The following is a 27,329-nucleotide window of genomic DNA, read 5'->3' on the forward strand; positions in this document are numbered from 1 at the left end:
ATCAGTGTGTGAGGGAACTGCCGCCATGAGGTCTGAGAAGTCAGCTTTGGTATTTCTGCTCCTGCAGCTCTTCTGTGCTGGCTGTGGATTCTGTGGGAAGGTCCTGGTGTGGCCCTGTGACATGAGCCACTGGCTTAATGTCAAGGTCATTCTAGAGGAGCTCCTAGTGAGGGGCCATGAGGTAACAGTATTGACTCACTCAATGTCTTTTTTAATTGACTACAGGAAGCCTTCTGCACTGAAATTTGAGGTGGTCCATATGCCACAGGACAAAACAGTAAACCAAGAAATATTTGTTGACCTAGCTCTGAATGTCTTGCCAGGCTTATCAACCTGGCAATCAGCTATAAAATTAAATGATTTTTTTGTTGAAATAAGAGGAACTTTTAAAATGGTGTGTGAGAGCTTTATCTACAATCAGACACTTATGAAGAAACTACAGGAAACCAACTATGATGTAATGCTTATAGACCCTGTGATTCCCTGTGGAGACCTGATGGCTGAGTTGCTTGCAGTCCCTTTTGTGGTCACACTTAGAACTTCTCTAGGAGGCAATATGGAGCGAAGCTGTGGGAAACTTCCAGCTCCACTTTCCTATGTACCTGTACCTATGACAGAACTAACAGACAGAATGACCTTTCTGGAAAGAGTGAAAAATTCGATGCTTTCAGTTTTCTTCCACTTCTGGATTCAGGATTATGACTATCATTTTTGGAAAGAGTTTTATAGTAAAGCATTAGGTAAGAGATTTTGTTTTATTTTTAATTTGGTTATCAAAAGAAATATTTTTAAAAATTGCCATACATTGTCTATGACATACATATGCAGGTCAATGAGTTTTCTTTTTAGAAAATGTTATAGCTGTTTTTCATAAAGAAAGTATATTTGTTCTTAATACCAGTAATATACTTAAAAAGATCGTCATTAACAGAGATTATATTTTATATTTCCTCCAAATAGCGCAAATCTACATCACATATTTCGAGAATTGATTGTTAATCTGAATTTTATACCATTTCTATTGAGATAAGATGCTAATAATTCTTTTATCTCTCATCATATATTCAAAAAACAATCTTCACAAAGTCCTCTTTGAATTATTTTTTCAAGAGTCATTAAAATGAAACATTTTCTAGAATTCTTTAATTTCTTAGGTGATTACTTAACAAAAACTTGAAAAAATTAATTTTTAACTTCTGTGCTTATGTTGTCATTTCAACTCCATGCTTAGTAACTACAAAACCATTGCAGATCAGTGTGTGAGGGAACTGCCACCATTTTTAATAAAAAATATTATTAAAAGTTAAAAACCTATGGTCTTGTGGGGCATGAGATAGTAGAATTTTTGCTTTACTGGTATACACCCCCATTTGACTTATTTTTATTTCTTTGCTTTACTGATAAAAACTTCTTTTGCTTTGCAATTTTCATATACAGTTGTGATCTGAACTAGTCAATGCAAGACACGTTTTTATCCAAATATGTTTGAGAAATATGTAGAAACACGAACAAAAGAGCAATCATATTAGACGCTAAAATACTGTTTAATGTATTCCGCTGAATTCTAATATATAGACTGTTTCACAGAAATAATATTCAGAGAATCCCACTTCACATGTCCTTAGCCTTAGGCATGATTTGGATTTACATGTATTGATTCACCTTAAATAATTTTGTATTCAGTAATCTCTGACTAGCAGCAAATAGCCCACCAGGCTATATGGATGTAGGTAAATAATTCAAAGACCTTGGGCTCAAGTCTATATTAAGATATGAATTGAAAGAGGTACAGCTATATGGAGATCACTGGCAAACTTTGGTAAATTATGACTATAGTTAAAGCCCCGTGATAAGACTGAATTTAAAATAAAACAAAACTGTTATCAAAGATGAATAAAGGGGTGAAAGAGTATTTTCCTATAAACAAAAGTAGGTTCTGGCCATGCGTTCAGAAAACCCCCAACCATTCTTGCTTTTTTGCTTTTTTTTTTTTTTTTTGAGACGGAGTCTTTAAAAATCATTACACTTGATCATTGAGCAGCTTGAAATAAGAAATTAAATTAATAACTAGATTTATTCCATAGCTCCAACTTACTAAATTATTGATTATTATATATTTTATAGGATTACCTATTGTGAGTCTAAATCAAGAGTACATATTAAAACAACTATAGGAAAAAGGATATCAATCAATTTCAATTCATGGTTTTATTTCCATAAGTTCTTATGCACAGGCATATTTCATTTTATTATACTTTGCTTTATTGTGCTTCACAAAAAATGAAATTTACAAGTTAAAAATTTTTGAAAACCCTGCATCAAGCAAATCAATTTTGCATAATATTTCCAACAGAAAATATGTACTTTTTGACTCTATCTCATATTGGTATTTATTGGACTTTTTCAAATGTTTCATTATTATATCTGTTATGGTGATCTTGGATCAGTTTTCTTTGATGGTTACATGTTTACCAGCTTGGGGACACCTTGGTTTCTTCCCGTATAAGACTGCAAACTTAATTATAAATGTTGTGCATGTACTAACTGCTTCACTGATTTGTTTCCCTATCCCACTTCTTCTGAGGCCTCCCTGTTCCCTGAGACACAGTAATATAACATACAATGACTTCTACATGTTCCAGTGAAAAGAAAACTAGCAGTTCTCTCAATTTAAATCAAAATGTAGAAAGAAATAAGTTTAACGAGTACTATAGTTTAGATAGAGTTTGCTTGTCTCTACAAAATCCTGTGTTGAAATTCGATCACCAATAATGGAGGTGGGTATTGATGGGAGGTGTTTGGGTAATTAGAGTAGATCTCTTATGAGTACATTAATGCTCTCCCTGGGGAAAAGGGTGAGGGAGTTCTCACTCTATTAGGTACTAGGAGAGATAATTATTAAAAAGAGCCAGGAACATCCACCCTCTTTCTCTTGCTTAATCTCTCATTTTCTGATCACTGCACTTGCTGGCTCCCAACATCTTCTGCAATGAGTGGAGGAAACCAGAGGTCTTCACCAGATGCAGATGTTGGTGCCATGGTGCCGTGTTTCTTGTATATCCTGAAGAATTGTGAGCCAAATAAAAACCTTCTTTTTTTACAAATTAGACATGCTCAGTTATTCCTTTATAGCAACAAAAAGGACTGAGACAGGCCAAAACCTACACCATTGTACCAAACAGTTAAACAGAATGTGAATACAAAGGAAAAGTTTTGGGAGGAAACTAAAAGTGCTACTCCAGTGTACATATAAATGATATTAATAAATAAATATTATCACTGCAGATATGGAGAAAATTTTAGTTGTCTGGAGAGAAAATCAAATCAGCTAGCTGGCTGCAGTGATTCATATCTGTAATCCCAGTGACTTGGGAGGCTCAGGTGGGAGAATGGCTTGAGCCCAGCAGTTTGAAGTCCAAGGCTGCAGTGAGCTATGATTGCTCCACTGCACTCCAACCCAGATGATAGAGCAAAACCACTTTAAAAAAAAAAAAAAAGGAAAGAAAAAAAAAGAAAAAATTAAACCAGCCACAACATTGCCTTAAGTTTTGGCTTTAGCTAAAAACTGATACATAGTAAAACCTTTACTATTCAATTGCATGAAGTCTCAGAGAGAAGAGGAAGGTGCAGAAAACAGACTGAAGCTAGCAGAGGTTGACTAATGAAGCTTACAGAAATAAACTGCCTACATGATGTAAAAGTTCAATGTGAATCAGTAGAAAGTCATGCAGAAGACTTAGCTAATATTCTCAGCAAAGGTGGTTGCAATAAACAACTGATTTTCCATGTAGACCAAACAGCCTTCTGTTGGAAGAAGATGTCATTTAAAACTTTCGTAGCTGGCCGGGCGCGGTGGCTCAAGCCTGTAATCCCAGCACTTTGGGAGGCCGAGACGGGCGGATCACGAGGTCAGGAGATCGAGACCATCCTGGCTAATACGGTGAAACCCTGTCTCTACTTAAAAATACAAAAAACTAGCCGGGCGACTGGGCGGGCGCCCAGGCTGAGGCAGGAGAATGGCGTAAACCCGGGAGGCGGGGCTTGCAGTGAGCTGAGATCCGGCCACTGCACTCCAGCCTGGGTGGCAGAGCAAGACTCCGTCTCAAAAAAAAAAAAAAAAAAAAAAAAAAAACTTTCGTAGCTAAAGAGGAAAAGCTAATACTTGGCTTCAAAGCTACATAAAACAGGCTGAATCTCCTGTAATGGCTAAAACAACTGGTAACAAAGTTAAAGCCAATGCTCATTTACTGTTGTAATAATTACAGAGGACTCAATAATTATGTTAAATCTACTTTCTCTGTGTTCTATCAATGGAACAACAAAGCCTGGATGATATCACATCTGTATATGACATGGCTTATTGAATATTTTAAGCACACTGTTGACCCCTAATGCTCAAAAAAAAAAAAAAAAAAAAAAAAAAAAAGGATTTTTTTCAAAATATTGCTGCTCATGGACAATTCACATGGTCACCAAAGAGATCTGATTAAGATGTACAGATATTAATATCATTTGCATGCTTGCTATCATTACATCCATATTACATTCCATGGATCATATAACCTTGACTTTCAAGGCTTATGTAAGATATATATTTTGTAAGACTATAGCTCTCACTAATAGAGAAAGTATATTAAAAATCTTCTCAAAAGGATTTTTCATTCTAGATTCCATTAAGTACATTCATGATTCATGAGAGAAATTCAACATATTTACATTAACAAGAGTTTGGAAAAAATTTATTCCAACTCTCCTGGATGATGTTGAGGGATCGATGCCATCATTTGAGGAATTAACTGTGGATGGGGTGGTCATGGAAAAAGAAATAAAATTATAAGTGGGCCTGAAGGTTTATCTAAATTGCTATAATATCATGATAAAACTAAAACCTGTAAAACAGGTGAAGAGATGCTTTTTAAACAGTTGCTTTTTGTAGATGAACAAAGAAATTGGTTTCGTGAGTTGGAATCTTCTCCCAGTGAAAATGCTATGAACGTTGTTGAAATGGCTACAACTGACTTAGAATATTACACAAACTTAGTTGATAAGACAGCATCAGGGTTTGGGAGAACTGACTCAAATTTTGAAAGAAATTCTACTATGGGTAAACTGCTATGAAACAGCATCATATGCTACAGAGAAATCTTTCATGAAAAGATGAGTCAATTCATGCAAAAATCTTCATTGTTGTATAATTTTAAAAATTGTCCAGCTACCCTGATCAATCAACAGTAATCAACAGCGAAGCAAGATCCTACACCAGAAAAAGAAACAAACAACAACAACCAAAACCTCACTTGCTGAAAGCTCATCTGACTATTAGCACTTGTTAGCAATACTTTTAACTAAGGTATGTGCATTGTTTTTTAAACGTGATGATATTGCACAGCTAAAAGACTACAAGATATGGTTAACATAACTTTTATATGTCCTGGGACCCAAATTTGTGTGAATCACTTTATTGGCATATTCCTTTTATTGAGATGAACTGAAATTTAACCTGCAATATCTCCAAGACATGTGTGTATGGCATTTCAAATAAGACGTAATTTATCTACTTTAATATAAAAAGCAAATTTAATTTTCCTTCCGTTGATCATCTTTATACACGTTACTGCATATTTATCCTTAAAATATTGAATGACTCCAATTGTTCAAAACTGAGTCTTTCTGAAATGAGAACTAATATCATATTAATTAAAAACACCTAGAGGATGGTAATGCAGGTAGCATGTGAGGCACAGAAAACAACAAATCTAGAGGACGTAAATGCATTTGCTTGGAAGTTGAGAGATAGCTCTATTCTAATTTCTGGTAACTTCAAACAGAGTATCTTCAGTACAATTTATTCAATATCAAATTAAAGGCATTTGGATTTATGACCTAGGAAATAACTCCAAACCTTAAAATGTGATGACCTTAAAAAAGAGGCTCTCCACACAATGGTGTATAACACCACCAACTTTGATTTGAATTTTAAAGAGAAAAGAATTCTCTTATGGGGTTTTATCTTTTTATCAGTTACAAAATATGTTTTTGTAAAGAGATACGAATTACTTCATTATTTGCAGTCAGCCATTCTTCTGATTAAAAGTGTAAAATTAAATCTTGAAACTGTGTTTTTCTTCAAAACACATCATTTGAGAGAAACACTACAGTAAGTATATGATAATCATAGTAGGTACATGGGTGCTTCACAACCCAAAAAGAGGATTGCTATGGGTGAAAATTAGTCAAGGAATTCCTACTAATAAAATGATAACCTATTAATTAAGGTAATGATATTCAATTCAGCATGTTAAAGGGAACTGATCCTGGTGGGATTATGGAAAGATACACCTCTGACTATAGATTAGAAAACACAGAGATGTTATTTGGTGAAGATATTGTGGGACTCATCTATCATCTACAATTAACTTGGAGAGGGAAAAAATGAGTAATAAATTTATTTGTATTTTGGAGTTGTGTCTTTTTTTAAGTTGTGAAAATACACTTAAATATAACTGTTTGTCATCCGCGAAGGCCGTTACCGTTCCTTCCGTGCAGGTCCGTGAGTAAGCGACGTAAGCCTTCCATCCTGCCTCCGAAACGTCCACTCTTCCTCCCGACGACTAAGGAACGCGGGATGCACTAGGACTTGGGGACTCCTTTCTTCCTGGTAAGGCCTTTGTTGTCCTGCCTCCGCTTTCCTTCCTTCCTTTCTCCCTTCCTTCCTTCCTCCTTCCTTCCTTTCTCCCTTCCTTCCTTCCTTCCTTCATTCCTTCCTCCTTCCTTCCTTTCTCCCTTCCTTCCTTCCTTCCTTCCTTCATTCCTTCCTCCTTCCTTCCTTTCTCCCTTCTTCCTTCCTTCCTCCTTCCTTCCTTTCTCCCTTCCTTCCTTCTTTCTTTTCTTCCTTCCTTCCCTCCCTCCCTCCCTTCCTTCCTCCTTCCTTCCTCCTTCCTTCCTTTCTCCCTTCCTTCCTTCTTTCCTTTCTTTCTTCCTTCCCTCCCTTCCTTCTTCCTTCCTTCCTTTCTCCCTCCCTCCCTCCCTCCCTCCCCCCCCCTCCCTCCCCTCCCTCCTTCCTTCCTTCCTTCCTTCCTTCCTTCCTTCCTTCCTTCCTTCCTTCCTTCCCTCCTTTCATTCTTTGTCTTCTTTCTTTTTTCCTTTCTTTCTTTTTTCTTCTGTATTATTTCAATAATTCTCCCTTTCATTTGACATCTAAAAGCCATGCTGTTCTAGAGGACTTAAACTTATTTTTTTCTTAATAGTTTATTGAAGAATTAGTGGTAAAATTGTTATTTAAATTGTATGTTAATTCATTCTGTTATTTATTTTATTTAGGAAGGCCCACTACATTATGTGAGACTGTGGGAAAAGCTGAGATATGGCTAATACGAACATATTGGGATTTTGAATATCCTCAACCATACCAACCTAATTTTGAGTTTGTAGGAGGATTGCACTGTAAACCTGCCAAACCTTTGCCTAAGGTAGGACTATTATATTAAGGAATATTATGTACTTTATGACATGACTTGTTTTCCCCTGAAAGATTACAACCTTAATTATAGAAAGATGATGTTGAATGTCTTCTGTTTGCAACTCTGTATTTATTTTCCATGCCACAGGGGCTTTTATAGGTGATATATGTGTTTTCTGCATTACAATAAGAAAGTAGGCAGAAGAATGTCATGATTAGAATAAATTTTAAAATACTAGTGTTACAATAGTTTGGATAATGCGTTGAATTAGTACAGAGTTGGAGCCATGAAGATCACTAAAAAGAATGTTCAATCCTTTCTCACAATCAAACTGGGCTTATGAACAAGGATATTTGTCATGATAGTACAGAAATAATCGTATTTTCATGAGACATATTGGATACATTCCACAGGAGTTGGTGAGTGAGAGAAAATAAGTGATGAAGGAAGACAAGAAATAAAGGAAATTTTCTATAAATGGAATGTTTACGTGTTTAAAGATAGTGATGGCTTTTACTCAAATAAGTACTTAGAAGTAATCTTGTTTGTGATTTGTGTGATGAATTCTGTATTGTGACTATCCACTTAGAGCTCATGAGAATTTTAGATGAGGTTTTATAAAAGCCACTTGAGAAAAACAAGGTTGCAATCTCTGTAGACAGAAATCTAAATATTGATAGTCATCAGGACAAAGTAGAGCTCATGGAAATGATTTTGCAGCCTGCGGGTTTCTTTTTGAGTGAAAACAAAATTGTATACTATATTCCTAAATGATTAGAGGAAAAAAATTATAGTTCAAGGAATGTTGAAACAGTATTGAGAAGCAAAAGCGAATAATAGCTGTTCTCGATTTTTAATAGTTTTGTAAGTATGTCTTGAGTTCATTGTCCCAAAAGTGGCTATTAGCTCTAGCTTTGACCTGACAAGGTTCCAGGGTATTTAGTCATGGAAATTCATAATCTACCTCTCATGAGATACTTTTTATTGTGATGAACAGCCTAATGCCTATGTGTGCAATCTATACCAAGATTGTTCTTATAGGGAACTTGTTTACATTGGAAGACACCAATGTGTCTCTTGTATGTTCTATGTCTTCTTTATTTCTACAAAGGTAACCACTCTATAGGAAATCGTGACCAGGCCAGACGTTATGTTTGTGTTGGTCAAGTGAGAAACAGAGGAGAAACTTAACCAAACGCGTAAAATAACAGAATCTGTGCACTTTCACCATTTCTAGAGAAGAGTTCAGCATCCCTTACAGGGACACTGGGAATAAGAAAGTTCTCTGGGAAAAGCACATTCGACAATGAATGGAGACCAAGAAAGACAGTGAGGGACCTGTGTTCCAAAATGTTTACTGGGATCCAGGGTGTTACCTACGTGGTTTTCCAGTGGGGAACTGTAATTGGGAGGTTTAATGCAAGCAGGCACAAGTTCCTTGGAGGCATTCTGAGACTGAAAGGTAGTCACTTTGGCATATCTGCACAATCACTGTGGAGTACAGAGGATCAGTGATGCAAGTCCAAGTGGGTTGTATCTAGATATCCTATAGGATGGTTATCAGGAGGCAGTGTGTAAGCAAAGATACTGACTGAACACATTGAAGAAATGGAAGGGGGTGGAAGATTTTAAGTAGAGTCAGTGTTGACTGAGACCTGCTTCTGCTATGGGAAAGTTCAACTTATATTTTAAATGCATAGCTAGACAACATAAAATTGTAAGAATTTACCACAATAGCTATGGTAACAATACTAGGTTTACCAATCGCTACAGGGTGAAAAGAAAAACCTCATTTCCTGTTTTACGGAAATATAATCAAAATCCTTTTAGGAAGGTTTCAGAGCCAGTAGGATTTCCAGAAAAATTATGGGCTTTGTGGTAAGATGTGTATTGATGAATACAATTTTATTTGTTAATTGCTAATATAATTTTACTTACCAGGAAAGTTATACCAGAAAATCAATATCTCGTAAGTCATGGCATCTGTATCTAAAAAAGAGATACAGAAGGAGAGGTGACAATTTTCATCATTCTCTAGGTAATCTCCCATGCCTATTAGCCTTTATCCTCACACTCCAAATTTTACACACACACACACACAAACGCACACACACAAACACACACTCACATAAATAATCATAGAAGTCATTTTTTTAAAAAGTTGGATCCAAAGAGTATTAATTTATTAGGTAAAAGCTTTCATGCTGATAATTTTACAAGTTTAATTGAGATACAGTTTAGGGCTGTCTTACACTAAATATTTCTTTTTATTTTTATTTTTAAAATTTGATGTATAATAATTGCACATGTTTAAAAGAAATGTTGTGGTTTTGCAATACATTTATACATTGTATAATAATTATATCAAGATACTTAATAAACCCATCATCTAAATATTTATCATTTCTTTGTGGTGATAACATTCAAAAACCTGCTTTCTAACTATCTTGAAATATATAATACATTACTATTAACTATAGTTACCCAACAACTTAATATAATAACAGAACATATTCTTCCAAATTATAACTTTGAATCCATTGATCCACCATTTCTCATCGCCCTCCCTACTATCTCTTCACCCTCTAGTAACCACAATTCTACTCTCTACTTCCATTATGATTAATTTTTTTGATTCCACATATAAGGGATACCATGCTATCTCTGCCTGGATTATTTCAGTTAACATTACGCTCGGCAGGTTGATTCATATTTCTACAAATGACAGAATTTCATTCTTTTATATATATATTTAATGAAATGTATATATATGCACATTGGAAAAAATATATATATCTCTCTCCAGTGGAATGCTATTGAGCTATAAAAAAGTTAATATATAATAGAAATAGCGCTTATATATATCTAATGGAATGGAGATATATATATATATATAATGGATTTGATATCCATGGCTATACAGATAAACACACATGATACATATATCCATTCCATTGAATATATGTGTGTATATATATTCAATTACATATATATTAATTCCATTGAATATATATATTCAATTATATATATATATTCATTCCATTGAATATATATATTCAAGAAAGCATATATATATCCAATGGAATGGACACATATATATGTATATATTTTTTCCATATTTTGCTTATGTATTTATTCATTAAAGGATGTTTAGGTTGACTCATTCCTTGGGTATATGAATAATGGTGATGTAAACATAGAAGGAGAGCTATCTCTATGACTTTTTAGTTTATTTAAATATATACCCAGTAATGGAAATGCTGTGTCATATGGTAGTTTTATTTTCAATTTTTGAGAAACTACCATACCATTTTCCTTACTGATTGTAATAATTTGCATTTCCCTCAACACTTTATAAAAGATCCTCTTTCTCAGCATACTTGTTAACACTTGTTTTTTTTTGTTCGTCTTTTTGATAATAGCCATAACAAAGGTGATGTGATATCTCATTTTAGTTTTGATTTGCATTTCCCTGATAATTAGTGATTTTGAGCATTTTGCAATATACTTCTTAGTCACTGATAGTCTTCTTTTGAGAAATGTCTATTCAGGTATTTTGCTTATTTTTTAATCAAATTAGTAATTAATTTTTATTGACTGATGTTACTTCTTCTTTTTTTTTTTTTTTTGTCTTTTTTTTTTTTTTTTCCTTTTTGTGGAGAACGGGGTCTCGCTGTATTACCCAGGCAGGTCTCGAACTCCTGGGCTCAAGCTATCCTCCCGCCTCTGCCTCCCTGAGAGCTGGGATTACAGGCGTGAGCCAGCGCGCCCGGCGACTGATGTTACTTCTATGTATATTTGAGATACTAACTCATTGTCAGATTCATAGTTTGCAAATTTTTTTCGTGTTGTGGATTGTTTCTTCACTCTATTGTTTGCTTCATTTTCTCTGCACAAGTTCAATACTTTGATATAAACCATTTATATACTTTTGCTTTTGTTGGCTGTGCTTCTGAAGTCCTATCCAAAAAAAAAAAAAAAAAAAAATCATTGCCTAGACCAATGTCACAAATCATTCCTCTTATAGTTTCTTCTAGGAATTGTATAATGTTTGGTCTTTATTTTAAATTTGTAATTCATTTTTACTTACTTTGTGTATGGTAAGAGATAGTGGTCTAGTTTCATTTTTTGCATGTGGATATGCAGTTTTCCTAGCATCATTTAGTGAAGAGGTTGTCTTTTTTTCTATTATGTGTTCTTGGCACCTTTGTCAAAAATCAATTAGCTGCTATCTTCCTCCATTTGTGTTGTTATAAAGGAATACATGAGACTAGAAAATGCATATAGCAAATAGAATTATTTGAATCATAGTTCTGCATACTGTACAAGAAGCACAGAACTGACTTCTACTTGGCCTCTGGCAAGGTTCTCAGGATGCTTCCACTTGTGGTAGAAGGCAAACAAGAGGTGGTATATGCAAAGGTCACATGACAAGAGATGAGTCCACAAAGAGGGGATGTGGGGGAGTGCCAGGTTTTGCTAAACAACTAGCTCTTATAAGAACTAATAAACATTCCCCTCTCAGGAAGGGGATTAATCTATTCATGAGGGATATGCTTCCATGACACAAGCACATTCTGTTAGGTTCTACCCCCAATATGGGGGATCAAATTTTAACATGAAGTGTGGAGGGCTCAACTACCCATACTATGATAGCAGTAAATGCATAAATTTATTTTGTGGATCTCTATTCTATATAGCATTGGTCTATATATCTGTCTTCATGCCACTACCATACCGTTTTGATGATGACATCTATATATATAATCCTTTAAGTTCTAGGGTAAATGTGCATGATGTGCATGTTTGTTACATAGGTACACATATTCCATGTTGGTTTGCTGTATGCATCAACTTGTCATTTACATTAGGTGCTTCTAAGACTATCCCTCCCCCAGCACCCCAGCCAACAACAGACCAGGTATGTGATTTTCCCTGCCCTGTTAATTCTATTTTTAATATTTTTTTGAGAAACCTCCATACTGTTTTCTAGTAGTGCCATTTTTTTCCCTGGTGTGTGATGTTCCCCTTCCTGTGTCCAAGTGTTCTCATTGTTCAATTCCCACCTATTTCAATTCCCACCTATGAGTGAGAACATGCTGTGATGTTTGGTTTTCTTTTTTTTTTTTTTTTTTTGAGATGGAGTCTCGCTCTGTCGCCCAGGCTGGAGTGCAGTGGCCGGATCTCAGCTCACTGCAAGCTCCGCCTCCCGGGTTTACGCCATTCTCCTGCCTCAGCCTCCCGAGTAGCTGGGACTACAGGCACCCGCCACCTCACCCGGCTAGTTTTTTGTATTTTTTTTAGTAGAGACGGGGTTTCACTGTGTTAGCCAGGATGGTCTCGATCTGCTGACCTCGTGATCCGCCCGTCTTGGCCTCCCAAAGTGCTGGGATTACAGGCTTGAGCCACCGTGCCCGGCCGTGATGTTTGGTTTTCTTTTCTTGTAATAGTTTGCTGAGAATGATGGTTTTAGCTTCATCCATGTCCCTCAAAAGGACATGAACTCATCCTTATTTATGGCTGCATAGTATTCCATGGTGTATATGTGCCACATTTTCTTTATCTAATCTATCATTGGTGGACATATGGGTTGGTTCCAAGTCTTTATTATTGTGAATAGTGCTGCAATTAACGTATGTGTGCATGTGTCTTTATAATAGCATGATTTATAATCCTTTGGGTATATTCCCAGTAATGGGATCACTGGATCAAATGGTATTTCTAGTTCTAAATCCTTGAGGAATCTCCACACTGTCTTCCACAATGGCTGGACTAATTTACATTCCCACCAACAGTGGAAAAGTGTTCCTATTTCTCCACATCCTCTCCAGCATCTGTTGTTTCCTGACTTTTTAATGATCATCATTATAACTCACATGCAATAGTATCTCATTGTGGTTTTGGTTTGCATTTCTCTGATGACCAGCGATGATGAGCATTTTTTCATGTGTCTGTTGGCTTCATAAATGTCTTCTTTTGAGAAGTGTCTTTTCATATCCTTTGCCCACGTTTTGATGGAGTTGTCTGTTTTTTTCCCATAAATTTGTTTAAGTTCATTGTAGATTCTGGATATTAGCCCTTTGTCAGATGGGTAGATTGCAAAAATTTTCTCCCATTCTGTAGGTTGTCTGTTCACTCTGATGGTAGTTTCTATTGCTGTGCAGAAGCTCTTTAGTTTAATTAGATATCATTTGTCTATTTTGGCTTTTGTTACCATTGCTTTTGGTGTTTTAGTCATGAAGCCCTTGCCCATGCCTATGTCCTGAATGGTATAGCCTAGGTTTTCCTCTAGGATTTTTACAGTTTTAGGTCTAACATTTAAGCCTTTCATCCATCTTAAATTAATTTTTGTATAAGGTGTAAGAAGGGATCCATTTTCAGCCTTCTACATATGACTAGTGTGTTTTCCCAACACCATTTATTAAATAGGGAATTCTTTCTCCATTTCTTGATTTTGTCAGGTTTGTCAAAGATCACATGGTTAGAGATGTGTGGTGTTATTTCTGAGGCCTTTGTTCTGTCCCATTGGTCTATATATCTGTTTTAGTATCATTACCATGCTGTTTTGGTTACTGTAGCCTTGTAATATAGTTTGAAGTCAGGTACTGTGATGCGTCCAGCTTTGTTATGTTTGCTTAGGATTTTCTTGTCAATATGGGCTTGTTTACACTTCTACATTCACTTTAAGGTAGTTTTTTTCCAATTCTGTGAAGAAAGTCATCGGTAGCTTGGTGGATGGGCATGGCATTGAATCTATAAATTACCTTGTGCAATATGGCCATTTTCACGATATTGATTCTTCCTATCCATAAGCATGGAATGTTATTCCATTTGTTTGTGTCCTCTTTTATTTCGTTGAGTGGTGGTTTGTAGTACTCCTTGAAGAGATCCTTCACATCCCTTGTAAGTTGGATTCTTAGGTATTTTATTCTGTTTGTAGTAATTGTGAATGAGAGTTCAGTCATGATTTAGCTGTTTGTCTGTTATTGTTGTATAGGAATGCTTGTGATTTTTGCTCATTGATTTTGTATCCTGAGATCTTGCCGAAGTTGCTTGTCAGCTGAAGGAGACTCTGGGCTGAGATGAAGGGGTTTCTTAAATATGCAGTCACGTCATCTGCAAACAGGGACAATTTGATCTACTATTTTCCTAATTAAATACGTTTTTTTCTTTCTCTTTCCTGATTGCCCTGGCCAGAGCTTCCATCACTGCATTGAATAGGAGTGGTGAGAGAGGGCATCCTTGTCTTGTGCCAGTTTTCAAAGAGAATGCTTCCAGTTTTTGCCCACTCAGTATGATATTGGCTATGTGTTTGTCATCAATAGCTCTTATTATTTTGAAATGTGTTCCATCAATTCCTAGTTTATTGAGAGTTATCAGCATGAATGGTGTTAAATTTTGTTGAAGGCATTTTCTGCATTTATTGATATAATCATGTGAGTTTTGTCATTGGTTCTGTTTATGTGAAGGATTGCATTTATCGATTTGTGGATGCTGAACAAAACTTACATCCCAGGGATGAAGCCAACTTGATCGTGGTGGATAAACGTTTTGACATGCAGCTGGATTTGGTTTGCCAGTATTTTATTGAGGGTTTTTGCAGTTATACTCCTCAGAGATATTTGTCTAAAATTCTCTTTTTTTGTTGTTGTGTCTTTTCCAGGCTTTGGTATCAGGATGATGCTGACCTCATAAAATGAGTTAGGGAGGATTTGCTGTTTTTTCTATTGATTGGAATGGTTTCAGAAGGAATGGTACCAGCTCCTATTATTTGTACCTCTGATAGAATTTGGCTGTGAATCCATCTGGTCCTGGGCTTTTTTTTTTTTTTTTTTTTTTTTGGTTGGTAGACTATTATTGCCTCAATTTTTGAGGCTGCTATTTTTCTATTCAGAGATCAAATTTTTCCAGGCTTAACTTAGGAGGGTGTATGTGTCCAGGGATTTATCAATTTCTTCTAGATTCTCTAGTTTATTTGCATAGAGGTGTTTATAGTATACTCTGATGGTAGTTTGTATTTCTGTGGGAACAATGGTGATATTCTCTTTATCATTTTTATTGTGTCTATTTGATTCTTCTCTATTTTATTCTTTATTAGTGTTGCTAGTGGTCTGTCTGTTTTGTTGATCTTTTCAAAAAACCAGCTCCTGGATTCATTGATTTGTTGAAGGGCTTTTTGTGTACCTACCTCCTTCAGTTCTTCTCTGATCTTAGTTATTTCTTGTCTTCTGCCAGCTTTTGAATTTATTTGTTCTTGCTTCTCTGGTTCTTTTAATTGTGATGCTAGGGTATTGATTTTAGATCGTTCTTTCTTTCTCTTGTGGGAATTCAGTGCTATAAATTTCCCTCTATACACTGACATAAATGTGTCCCAGAGATTCTGGAACATCATATCTTTGTTCTCATTGATTTCAAAGAACATCTTGATTTCTGTCTTCATTTTGTTATTTCTCCAGTAGTCATTCAGGTGCAGGTTGTTCAGGTTCCATGTAGTTGTGCAGTTTTGAGTGAATTTCTTAATCCTGAGTTCTAATTTGATTGCACTGTTGTTTGAGAGAGTTTGTTGTGATTTCTGTTCTTTTGCATTTGCTAAGGAGTGCTTTAGTTCCAATTATGTGGTCAATTTTCGAATAAGTGTGATGTGGTGCTGAGAAGAATGTATATTCTATTGATTTGAAGTGGAGAGTTTAGTAAATGTCTACTAGGTCTGCTTGGTGCAGAGCTGAGTTCAAGTCCTGGATATCCATGTTAACCTTCTGTCTTGTTGATCTGTCTAATATTGACAGTGGGGTGTTAAAGTCTCCCATTATTATTGTGTATCTCTTTGTAAGTCTCTAAGGACTTCCTTTATGAATCTGGGTGCTCCTGTATTGGGTACATATATATTTAGGATAGTTAGCTCTTCTTGTTGAATTGATCCCTTTACCATTATGTAATGGCCTTCTTTGTCTCTGTTGATCTTTGTTGATTTAAAGCCTGTTTTATCAGAGACTAGGATTGCAACCTCTGCTTTTTTTTTTTTTTTTTTTTTTCCCATTTGCTTGGTAGATCTTCCTTCATCCATCCATTTATTTATTTATTTATTTATTTATTTATTTATTTATTTTTGAGATGGAGTCTTGCTCTGTCGCCCAGGCTGGAGTGCAGTGGCCAGATCTCAGCTCACTGCAAGCTCCGCCTCCCAGGTTCACGCCATTCTCCTGCCTCAGCCTCCCGAGTAGCTGGGACTACAGGCGCCCGCCACCTCGCCTGGCTAGGTTTTTGTATTTTTTAGTAGGGACTGGGTTTCACCGTGTTCACCAGGATGGTCTCGATCTCCTGACCTCGTGATCCACCCATCTTGGCCTCCAAAAGTGCTGGGATTACAGGCTTGAGCCACCGCGCCTGGCCCATTCCTTTATTTTGACCCTATGTGTGTCTCTGTATGTGAGTTGGGTCTCCTGAATACAACATACTGATGATTCTTGACTCTTCATCCAATTTGCCAGTCTGTGTCTCTTAATTGGGCCATTTAGCCCATTTCCATTTAAGGTTAATCTTCTTATGTGTGAATTTGATCCTGTCATTATGAGATTAGCTGGTTATTTTGCCCATTAATTGATGCAGCTTCTTCATAGCATTGCTGGTCTTTACAATTTGGCATGTTTTTGCAGTGGCTGGTACCAGTTGCTCTTTTCCATGTTAAGTGCTTCCTTCAGGAGCTCTTGTAAGGCAGGCTTGGTGGTGACAAAATCTCTCAGCATTTGCTTGTCTGTAGAGGATTTCATTTTTCCTTCACTTATGAAGTGTAGTTTGGCTGGATATCTGATTCTGGGTTGAAAATTATTTTCTTTAAGAATGTTGAATATTGGCCTCAACTCTCTTCAGGCTTGTAGGGTTTCTGCTGAGAGATCTACTGTTTGTCTGATGGGCTTTCCTTTGTTGGTAACCTGACCTTTCTTTCTGGTTACTCTTAGCATTTTTTTCCTTCATTTCAACCTTGGTGAATCTGACAATTATTTGTCTTGGAGTTGGTCTTCTCAAGGATTATCTTTGTGGTGTTCTCTGTATTTCCTGAATTTGAATGTTGGCCTGCTTTGCTATGTTGGGAGAGTTCTCCTGAATAATATCCTGAAGAGTGTTTTCTAACTTGGTTCCATTTTCTCCATCACTTTAATGTATGCCAATCAAACATAGATTTGGTCTTTTTACATAGTCCCACATTTCTTGGAGGCTTTGTTTCTTTCTTTTTACACTTTTTTCCCTAAACTTGTCTTCTTGCTTTATGTCATTAATTTGATGTTCAATCACTTATATCATATTTTCCAATTGATCAAATTGGCTATTGAAGCTTGTGCATGCATCACAAAGTTCTCATGCCATGGTTTTCAGCTCCACCAGGTCATTTATGGTCTTGTCTACACTGTTTATTCTACTTAGTCATTTGTCTAACATTTTCTCAAGGCTTTTAGCTTCTTTGCAATGGGTTAGAATATGCTTGGAGAAATTTGCTATTACAGACCTTCTGAAGCCTACTTCTCTCAAGTCATCAAAGTCATTCTCCATCCAGCTTTGCTCCATTGCTGGTGAAGAGTTGCAACCCTTTGGAGGAGAAGTAACACTCTGGTTTTTAGAACATTCAGTTTTTCGGCTCTAGTTTCTCCCCATCTTTGTGGTTTTATCTACCTTTGGTCTTTGATGTTGGTGACCTACAGACGGGGTTTTGATGTGGATGTCCTTTTTGTGGATGTTGATGCTATTCCTTTCTGTTTGTTAGTTTTCCTTCCAATAGTCAGATCCCTCAGCTGCAAGTCTGTTGGAGTTTGCTGGAGGTCCACTCCAGACCCATTTGCCTGGTGTCACCAGCAAAGGCTGCAGAACAGCAAATACTGCAGAACAGCAAATATTGCTGCCTGATTCTTCCTCTGGAAGCTACCTCCCAGAGGGGCACTCACCTGTATGAGGTGTCTGTTGGCCCTACTTGGAAGTGCTTCCCTGTTAGGCTACACGGGGATCAGGGACCCACTTGAGGAGACAGTCTGTCCATTCTCAGAGCTCAACCGCTATACTGGGGTTCCCACTGCTCTCTTCAGAGCTGTCAGGCAGGGATGTTTAACCCTGCAGAAGTAATCTGCTGCCTTTTGTTCATCTATGCCCTGCCCACAGAGGTAGAGTCTATAGAGGCAGTAGGCCTTGCTGAGTTGCAGTGGACTCTGTCCAGTTTGAGCTTCCTGACCACTTTGTTTACCTACTCAAGCCTCAGCAATGGCAGATGCCCTCCCACCACCAGGCTGCCACCTCTCAGGTGACTCTCAGACTGCTGCACTAACAGTAAGCAAGGCTCTGTGGGTGTGGGACCTGCCAAGTCAGGTACAGGAGAGAATTTCCTGGTCTGCCATTTGCTAAGACTGTGGGAGAAATGCAGTAGTTGAGCAGGACTGTTCCATTTTTCCAGGTACAGTCTGTGATGGCTTCCTTTGGCCAGGGAAGGGAAATCCCCTGACCCCTTGCACTTCAGCTCACCTTCCTTGGGCTGCACACCACCCTGCTTCAGCTCACCTTCCTTGGGCTGCAACCTCTGTCCAACTAGTCCCAATGAGATGAGACAGGTACCTGAGTTGGAAATGCAGAAATCACCCACCTTCTGCATCAGTCATAGTGTGAGCTGATGACCAGAGCTGTTCTTATTTAGTCATCTTCAAATGGAAGCCTTCTAATGATATATTTTGAAGTTAGGTAGTGTGATGCCTCCAGTTTTGTCTTTTAGATCAAAGTTGCTTTGACCTTGGTATTTTGTAGTTCTGTACAATTGTAATGTGTTTTCCTATTTCTGTTTAGAATGTCAGGGTATTCTGATAGAGGTTGTTAAGAATCTGCAGTTTCCTTTGGGTAGTATGTACATTTTAATAATACAAACTCTTCCAATTGAAGAATGTGACATCTCTTTCTAAGTATTTGTGTCTTCTTAAATTTCTTTCATCCTTGTTTTATAGTTTTCATTGTAGATATGTTATGCCTCCTTCATTAAACATATTCTTGGGGGTTTTATTTTCTGTAGCTATATTGAATGAAATTGTTTTTCTAAATTTTTGCAGATAGCTATTTGCATACAGAACAACACTAATTTATGGATTATGATTTTATATTATAAAAGTTTACTGAATTTATCAATCATAAGTGTTGTGTTCATGAAGTCTTTAGGTTTCTCTCTACATAAGTTCATGTCATCTGCAAGGAGGAGCTATTTTATTTCTTCCTTTCCAATTTTTATGTCCTTCATTTATTTTCTTGGTTAATTACTCTGGCTAGACCTTCCAGTATTAGGTTGGATAAGAGTGGTGAATGTGTGCATCTTTGTCATGTTCCAGATCTTAGGTAAAAGAAAACCATTCTACTTTTCCCCACTCAATATGAGGGTAGTTGTGTGTTTATCATGTATGGGCTTCATTATTCTATGTATGCATTTATTAGGAACTTAATATTTTGAGAATTTTTATCTGGAAGAAATATTGATATTTTATTAAATGACTTTTCTCTATCTATCTATCATCTTTCTATCTACCTATTTTTTTTCCTTCATTCTGTTGATGTGGTGCATTACATGTATTGACTTACATATGTTGAATCATCCTGGCATCCCTGGGATAAATTCCAGTTGATCATATTGTGTAATATTTTTATAGGTATAGTAATTTTCCTATAGGAAAAATATAGTTGGGTATTTTATTTTATCCATTTAACCATTTCTATATATGTTAATTGAAGAATTTAATCCATTTACATTTAAGAATATTATTAACAATTAAAGATTTAACACCGCCATTTTTAAAATTTTTCTCTGGCTGTTTTTAGATTATTTTGTCCTTTACTCCCTTCTCTTACTGTGTTCCTTTGAGGTCAAGTAACTTTCTCCAGTACTATGTTTTAATTCCATTTAGGTAATTTTTCTGTGTCTATTATAGGTTTTTGCTTTGAGGTTACCAGGAGGCTATGGAAACACCTTAAGTTATAAGAGGTTATTTTACATAAATTACAACTTTAATTCCAATGGAAAAAAAATTAAACTCTGCATTTTCACAATATTTACCCAACAGCTGGACTTTTTCATGTCTCAATTTACATCTTTCTATGTTGTCTATCTCTTAATTGTTGTAGTTATTACCTTTATTAGTTTTCTTTTATGCTTTTATACTAAATATCAATTAGAGCATTAGAGTATTCTGAATTTGTCTATATATTTACATTTACTAGTGACTTTTTATATTTTTATTTGTTACCTGTTAGTGTCCTTTTCCTTTAGTGTGAAAAATATCCTTTGCATTTCTTCTAAGACAGGTTTGGTGTTGGTGAATTTTCTTAGCTTTTACTTGTATTGAAAAATCTTTATCTCTTCCTCATATATAAAGGCATGCTTTGATGAGTATAGTATTCTTGGATTAAAGGCTTTTCAAATTTTTGTTTACTTCAGCATTTTGACTATATTATCCCACTCTCTTCTTGCCTACAAGGTTTTTATTTTATTTTAGCTGATAAATTCACTGAAAACAGTTTTGGAACACTATTGAATGTGTTATGCTTTTTTTTTGTTGTTGTTGTTGTTTTGTTTTGTTTTATTTTGTTTTTGTCTCTCCTGCTGCTTTCAGTATTGTTTTTGTTCTTTGATTTTTGGTAATTTGATTATAATCTGCCTTTGGAAATTACTTCCTGGTTGAATTTGTTTGGTGATGTCTAAGCTAACTGTTCCCAGATAATTATTTTCTTTCTCCAAATTTGGAAAATGTTGAGTCCTTGTTATCTTGAGTTGGTTTTCTAGTACTTTCTTTTCTATCTCATATCCATTCAAAACTTATATTATGTGGAAGTAGTTCCCTTCACAGTGTCATATAAGTTCTATGGCTGCCACTATGTCTTTTTTCTTTTTATTCCTCTGATTGGGTAATTACATATTTTCTTTCTTTGAGCTTACTGATTCTTTCGTGTTTAATCAAGTCTGCTGTTGGAGTTTTCTAATGAGTTTTTCAGTGTAACAATTTTATCGTGCATTTTAAGGATTTCATTTTTTTATTATTATGATTTCTTTCTCAAATGCCTAATATTGTGTCTGCATTATTTTCCAAGTTTATTTAGTTTAGTTTTTTGTTTACAGTTTATGTGATTCCTGAACTTGTCAAGAGATTTATTGTGAATTTGTTGTCAGATATTTAAGCATCTTCAAATCTTTTGGTGCATTATTGAAACTTGATTGGTTTATTTTGAAGATGTCATATTTCCCAATTTTTTGTTGTTGTTGTTTACCAATGCTTGCTCTTTACATTAATACCTGCATATTTAAAAAGATAGCCGGCCGGGCGCGGTGGCTCAAGCCTGTAATCCCAGCACTTTGGGAGGCCAAGACGGGCGGATCACGAGGTCAGGAGATCCAGACCATCCTGGCTAACACGGTGAAACCCCGTCTCTACTAAAAATACAAAAACTAGCCGGGCGAGGTGGTGGGCGCCTGTAGTCCCAGCTGCTCGGGAGGCTGAGGCAGGAGAATGGCGTAAACCCGGGAGGCAGAGCTTGCAGTGAGCTGAGATCCGGCCACTGCACTCCAGCCTGGGCAACAGAGTGAGACTCCGCCTCAAAACAAAACAAAACAAAACAAAACAAAACAAAAAAAGATAGCCATCTGATTCAGCTTTTTAAGGTGTTATGAAGTGGTGTTAAAACTTTACTACTTGGCCGGGCGCGGTGGCTCAAGCCTGTAATCCCAGCACTTTGGGAGGCCCAGACGGGCGGATCACGAGGTCAGGAGATCGAGACCATCCTGGCTAACACGGTGAAACCCCGACTCTACTAAAAATCCAAAAAAAGCTAGCCGGGCGAGGTGGCGGGCGCCTGTAGTCCCAGCTACTCGGGAGGCTGAGGCAGGAGAATGGCGTAAACCCGGGAGGCGGAGCTTGCAGTGAGCTGAGATCCGGCCACTGCACTCCAGCCCGGGCAACAGAGCAAGACTCCGTGTCAAAAAAAAAAAAAAAAAAAAAAACTTTACTACTTAATATCAGAGCTGAATCAGTGCCCTGAGGATTCTTTCTTTTCTGAGGAGAGCTTATAGTTGATAGCAGAACCTAAATAGTGTACTAGAGCTAAATCTCTTCCATGCTGCTGTTTTCCTGTCTGGGGAAGACTTATCATTACCATGAAAACATAATGCTATGCCAGAACTTAAACCCAAACCTGTAGTAATGTCTAGGTTGGGGAAGGCTTAAGAAATAACTGCAACTTAGTTACTGACCTGATAGTTGTTTCTGGGTCAGAAAAGGGCTCTGTATGATCACCTGGGATATTTGTGAAATCTAACCAAAGACTCTAGCCTTCCCTTGGATTGTGCCTCTTGTACTACTGTAGTGCTGCCTAGACCCTCTCAGTGTGAATTCCCTGCTGATAGGACCGCAAAACTTCTTCCAAGATCTGTTTGCCATTTGCTGTGATCAGTGCTTCTGCTTTTTGCTTCCAATTCAACCCAGGTGGTTCAGCCCTTCTGCCACTCCTAATACCTCCTGTGGTATGGAACAAAGAAGGTTTCTCACAATGATTCACACAGTGATATGGGGATTGAATGTCCACCTGCAATTATTTTCTTCCACCTGTGTAATTGCAGGTACAGGGAAGTTTTCTGTGAGTGGTACTCTTTTGGTTTGGAGAATGGATTGATGCAGCACAAATGAACTTTCTTCTTTCTGCTCATGGATTTTTTAATTTCAATGAACCCATAAGATTTTTCACTTTTCTCCTGAGCTCTGATGCTTTCAGAGTGGAATTTTTATATTTCAGTATTTGCTAGTTGTATTTTTAAGAGGGATTGATGCTGGTGGTCTCCTATTCCACCATCTTGCTGATGTCATTCCTCAAAGAATAATTTTATATTTTAGCAAATTATTTAGTTTTTAGGATTTTGTGTCTACATGACATGGACATGAAAAGAAATGTACTCTTATCACTGAAACTTTTTCTATACTATTTTGGTTGTGTGTCTTTTCTAGTAATCAATTATTATATTTTAAGCCATATGTTTTATACATACACTTTCCTATAAAGAGACTAGATGGTTCTGTGCACCAGCATATAGGAACAGAATATAACTACACATTAATAATTTCTCAAGTCTTTATTTTAGAAGTGTAAATAACCTTTATTTTAATCTTTATTATGTTACACCTCTGTAATGCAAAGAAATTTTTATCTTCAGGAAATGGAAAATTTTGTCCAGAGTTCAGGGGAAGATGGTATTGTGGTGTTTTCTCTGGGGTCACTGTTTCAAAATGTTTCAGAAGAAAAGGCTAACATCATTGCTTCAGCCCTTGCCCAGATCCCACAGAAGGTCAGTAAAACCTCCAATCCTGATAAGCAGCTACTCACATAATGAGACAGTATGGCTTTATTTGGGACTTGAATCTCATTTTTCACTTGGTATAACAGGCACCAAAATTTGTGCCAAAATTTGTAAAGCATTATAGTAGTGTACATGGGCGTAATTGATCATTTGCCTACTGATTCTTGCTGTTACTGGAAACAACTCTCTTGACTGTCATTTGTTTATAATAAAATAGAAATAATAAATTAAGCCCCACCTTATATTTTAGGATTTGAAATCTAAAAATGTGTGCCAACTATTACAAAAAAAAAAAAAAAAATCTGACATGTATTATTTCAAAGGACCAGAAAGAGGAAAACTGATATAAAAAAATGCAAAGAAGAATCAATCTCAAGAATATCCTTTCTTATATTTGAGTGTATAAAACTGTATTCAGGGTACTTTTGCTTAGAAATAAAAGCTCAGATTAATGTAGTCTTTCTAAATAATTAGAGGTTTCAAAAGTTAAATGTCAATTAAAATTACATTTTAGTAACTTAATTATTTAAGTAATGTAATTATGATACTCAACTCATTTTAACTTTATTACTATAATTCTAGAATTTCACACTTTAGATAGTAATATATATAAACTATCCAAAGATATTTCATTTGATGTTTAGCTAAAATACATCAAACTCAATAAAGGCATGTATACTAATCAGGAATTTGAAATATTGTAATTTTAATTATGAAATTATCTGTTAAGTAGTTTGAAATATCTATGCCATCCTTTTTTTTTAAGTGTACAAAATTTTTATAGGTGTCCCACAAATACAAATTATGTAAAAAAAAGTTTCAATCCCAAAGAAAATTTATCATGGAACAATGGAATTTTCTAGCTCATTCTTCTTCAATAAAACTATTAAATATAAGAAGAAAGAGACCAGGAAGGAAATAGAGAAGAAAAGACACCCGATTATCCAAAATGCGCACACAATTGAAAGCAAATTATATCTGTGGGGAACTGTAAATTTGATGGTAGAAGTAAAATGGTCCCATGAGTTAAAATGACACAGAGATCAGGTACTTACACAATTTTTAATTCTTATATGAAAAAGGATTAGCCAGTACTGAATTATTTTTTAAATATTCACTGATATTCTCATTCTCAAATATTTTTAATTGATAATAAAATAATAGAATACTTAATAGGCAACTGGTAAACATTATTTTTAAAGATATTTGTAAAATGTTCAACTATATCTTTCAGTGTTTATGCGGTACCTCTGCATATCCCTGTCGGAACCATCACCTGAAGTACAATGAGTTTATAATTTATAACTATATCTACATCCTTAGAATGCTAATATCCTGTGATTTAATCTGTGAAATACATGTGTTTCTTCCACAGGTGTTATGGAGATACAAAGGAAAAAGACCATCCACATTAGGAACCAATACTCGTCTGTATGATTGGATACCCCAGAATGATCTTCTTGGTAGGACTATGAGAAAGTAAAAATATGAACTAGATGAGAAAAAATAAATAAATGTTAAATAGCAAGCAAATTCAGCAAGGATTTAAAATTATAAAACTTTATTTTACTTACACTTTTGAAGCAGATATAATTAAAGGATTGGCTAAAATTGTATAGATTCACACTTTCTATTGTTAAAATGAGAGTGACATGAAATGCAGAAGGAATTAATGCCTCTTTTTCTGAAGATAGAAATGATCTTTAGTAGCAATGCTCCATGTGCACTCCTTTTAAAGAAAATGCTGTACGCTTCAGTGAGTTATCTCATAATTCCCATCTTTAGTCTTGAAATTACTTTAAAATTTTAGAATAAAATAGTTCACAATTTCTCATCTAATTTGCATACTAGGTCATCCCCAAACCAAAGCTTTTATCACTCATGGTGGAATGAATGGGGTCTATGAAGCTATTTACCATGGGGTCCCTATGGTGGGAGTTCCCATTTTTGGTGATCAGCCTGAAAACATTGCTCACATGAAGGCCAAAGGAGCAGCTGTAAAAATAAACTTCAAAACTATGACAAGTGAAGATTTACTGAGGGCTTTGAGAACAGTCATTACCGATCCCTCGTAAGTACTACTGTTTGTACAGACTGATCTAACATTGATTATGTTATACATTATGCCAGAAAATGTTAAATATCACCCTGGTAGACAGTTTTAGGGAATTTTCCCTGCAATATTGAGTCATTCATCAGCTTTGTATTGGAATAGTCCTGGAAATTATAGTTCATAGAGTGTCAATGTTTCTTCATGGAAATATTAGGTTTAAGTTAACAACTGGCTTACTAAGCTTCTATTCACATCTTTATTTTACCCCATTGTGTTAAGGATATACTCTTTTTCAGTCTCTCCACTATATCTGTTTAATGCTATGCAACCAACAATGTTCTTGTCACAACCAGAATCAATCTTTTACTCAACAAGTTTTTGGCTTGCATAACATATACTACTGTTTATCTACCTGTCTTTTATGAAAACAAAATGACAACTTTCTAAGTTCTATGTGTGTTTTTGCCTTCCAGTTATAAACAGAATGCTATGAGATTATCAAGAATTCACCATGATCAAAGTGTAAAGCCCCTGGATCGAGCAGTCTTCTGGATCGAGTTTGTCATGCGCCACAAAGGAGCCAAGCACCTGCGATCAGCTGCCCACGACCTCAACTGGTTCCAGTACCACTCTATAGATGTGATAGCATTCCTTCTGGCCTGTGTGGCAACTGCTATATTCTTGTTCACAAGATGTTTTTTATTTTCCTGTCAAAAATTTAATAAAACTAGAAAGATAGAAAAGAGGGAATAGATCTTTCCAAATTTTGGAGAGACCTGACGGTGTAATCCTGTTAATTCCAGCCACAAAGAATATAGTGAAAACATGTTAGCTTTCTATTTTCTTATTATCTATTCTGATATTTTATCTTAGCTATGAAGCCTAGAATTCCACGATCATGAAGTTGTGAGTATATTTTATTATTTCGTTGTATTTTCCTAGGTGTCTTTATTCCGTTCTCTCACTTTGTGACACAGGGACATGAATGCATCTAAATTTCCCTGTTTCTGATATTACTGTTTCCATGATGTCATTACTTCTATAACCCTAAGTGATAGGGTGACATGAAATATGCTGATTCCTGGTGTGTGCCCGAACACATGGATGTAAAGAGGTAAAACATGTAAAATTCACAAAATTCAGTAAACCACGCAAATCAGGTAAGAGTTCTATGAGATTAGCTTGCTATGAGAAACATAATGATGTTTCTTTCTCAATTTAAATAAGCCCTTTTCCATACCCAGTATCAGTGATCTCAGAAAATGAATTGCTAATAATGATGATACAGCATTACACTTGGAAAAGTTTGCTATATTTCCATCGACCTATCTTGCTGTCATGTCCTATATTTCTGCCATCACTCAACCAATATTTTTTGTGTTTTCTTGATGATAAAAAAGATCATTCTCATTATTGCCCTCAAACAATAAAATAAACTATTTTTTTCTCACATAGAGAAAATGTC

At 35.9% G+C, this 27,329-nt stretch overlaps 1 protein-coding gene across 1 annotated transcript; it reads left to right on the forward strand.

The window, feature by feature from the left end:
- On the forward strand, window positions 1-27,329 carry UGT2A3 (UDP glucuronosyltransferase family 2 member A3). The gene is made up of 6 exons (XM_010370337.2): window positions 1-740; window positions 7,321-7,469; window positions 23,668-23,799; window positions 25,187-25,274; window positions 25,663-25,882; window positions 26,338-27,329. The coding sequence occupies exons 1-6, from the start codon at window positions 26-28 to the stop codon at window positions 26,615-26,617; spliced, it is 1,584 nt and encodes a 527-aa protein (XP_010368639.2). The 5' UTR covers window positions 1-25; the 3' UTR covers window positions 26,618-27,329.

This window comes from Rhinopithecus roxellana, chromosome 2 (genome assembly GCF_007565055.1).
Source record: "Rhinopithecus roxellana isolate Shanxi Qingling chromosome 2, ASM756505v1, whole genome shotgun sequence".
Classification (NCBI taxonomy): Eukaryota; Metazoa; Chordata; class Mammalia; order Primates; family Cercopithecidae; genus Rhinopithecus; species Rhinopithecus roxellana.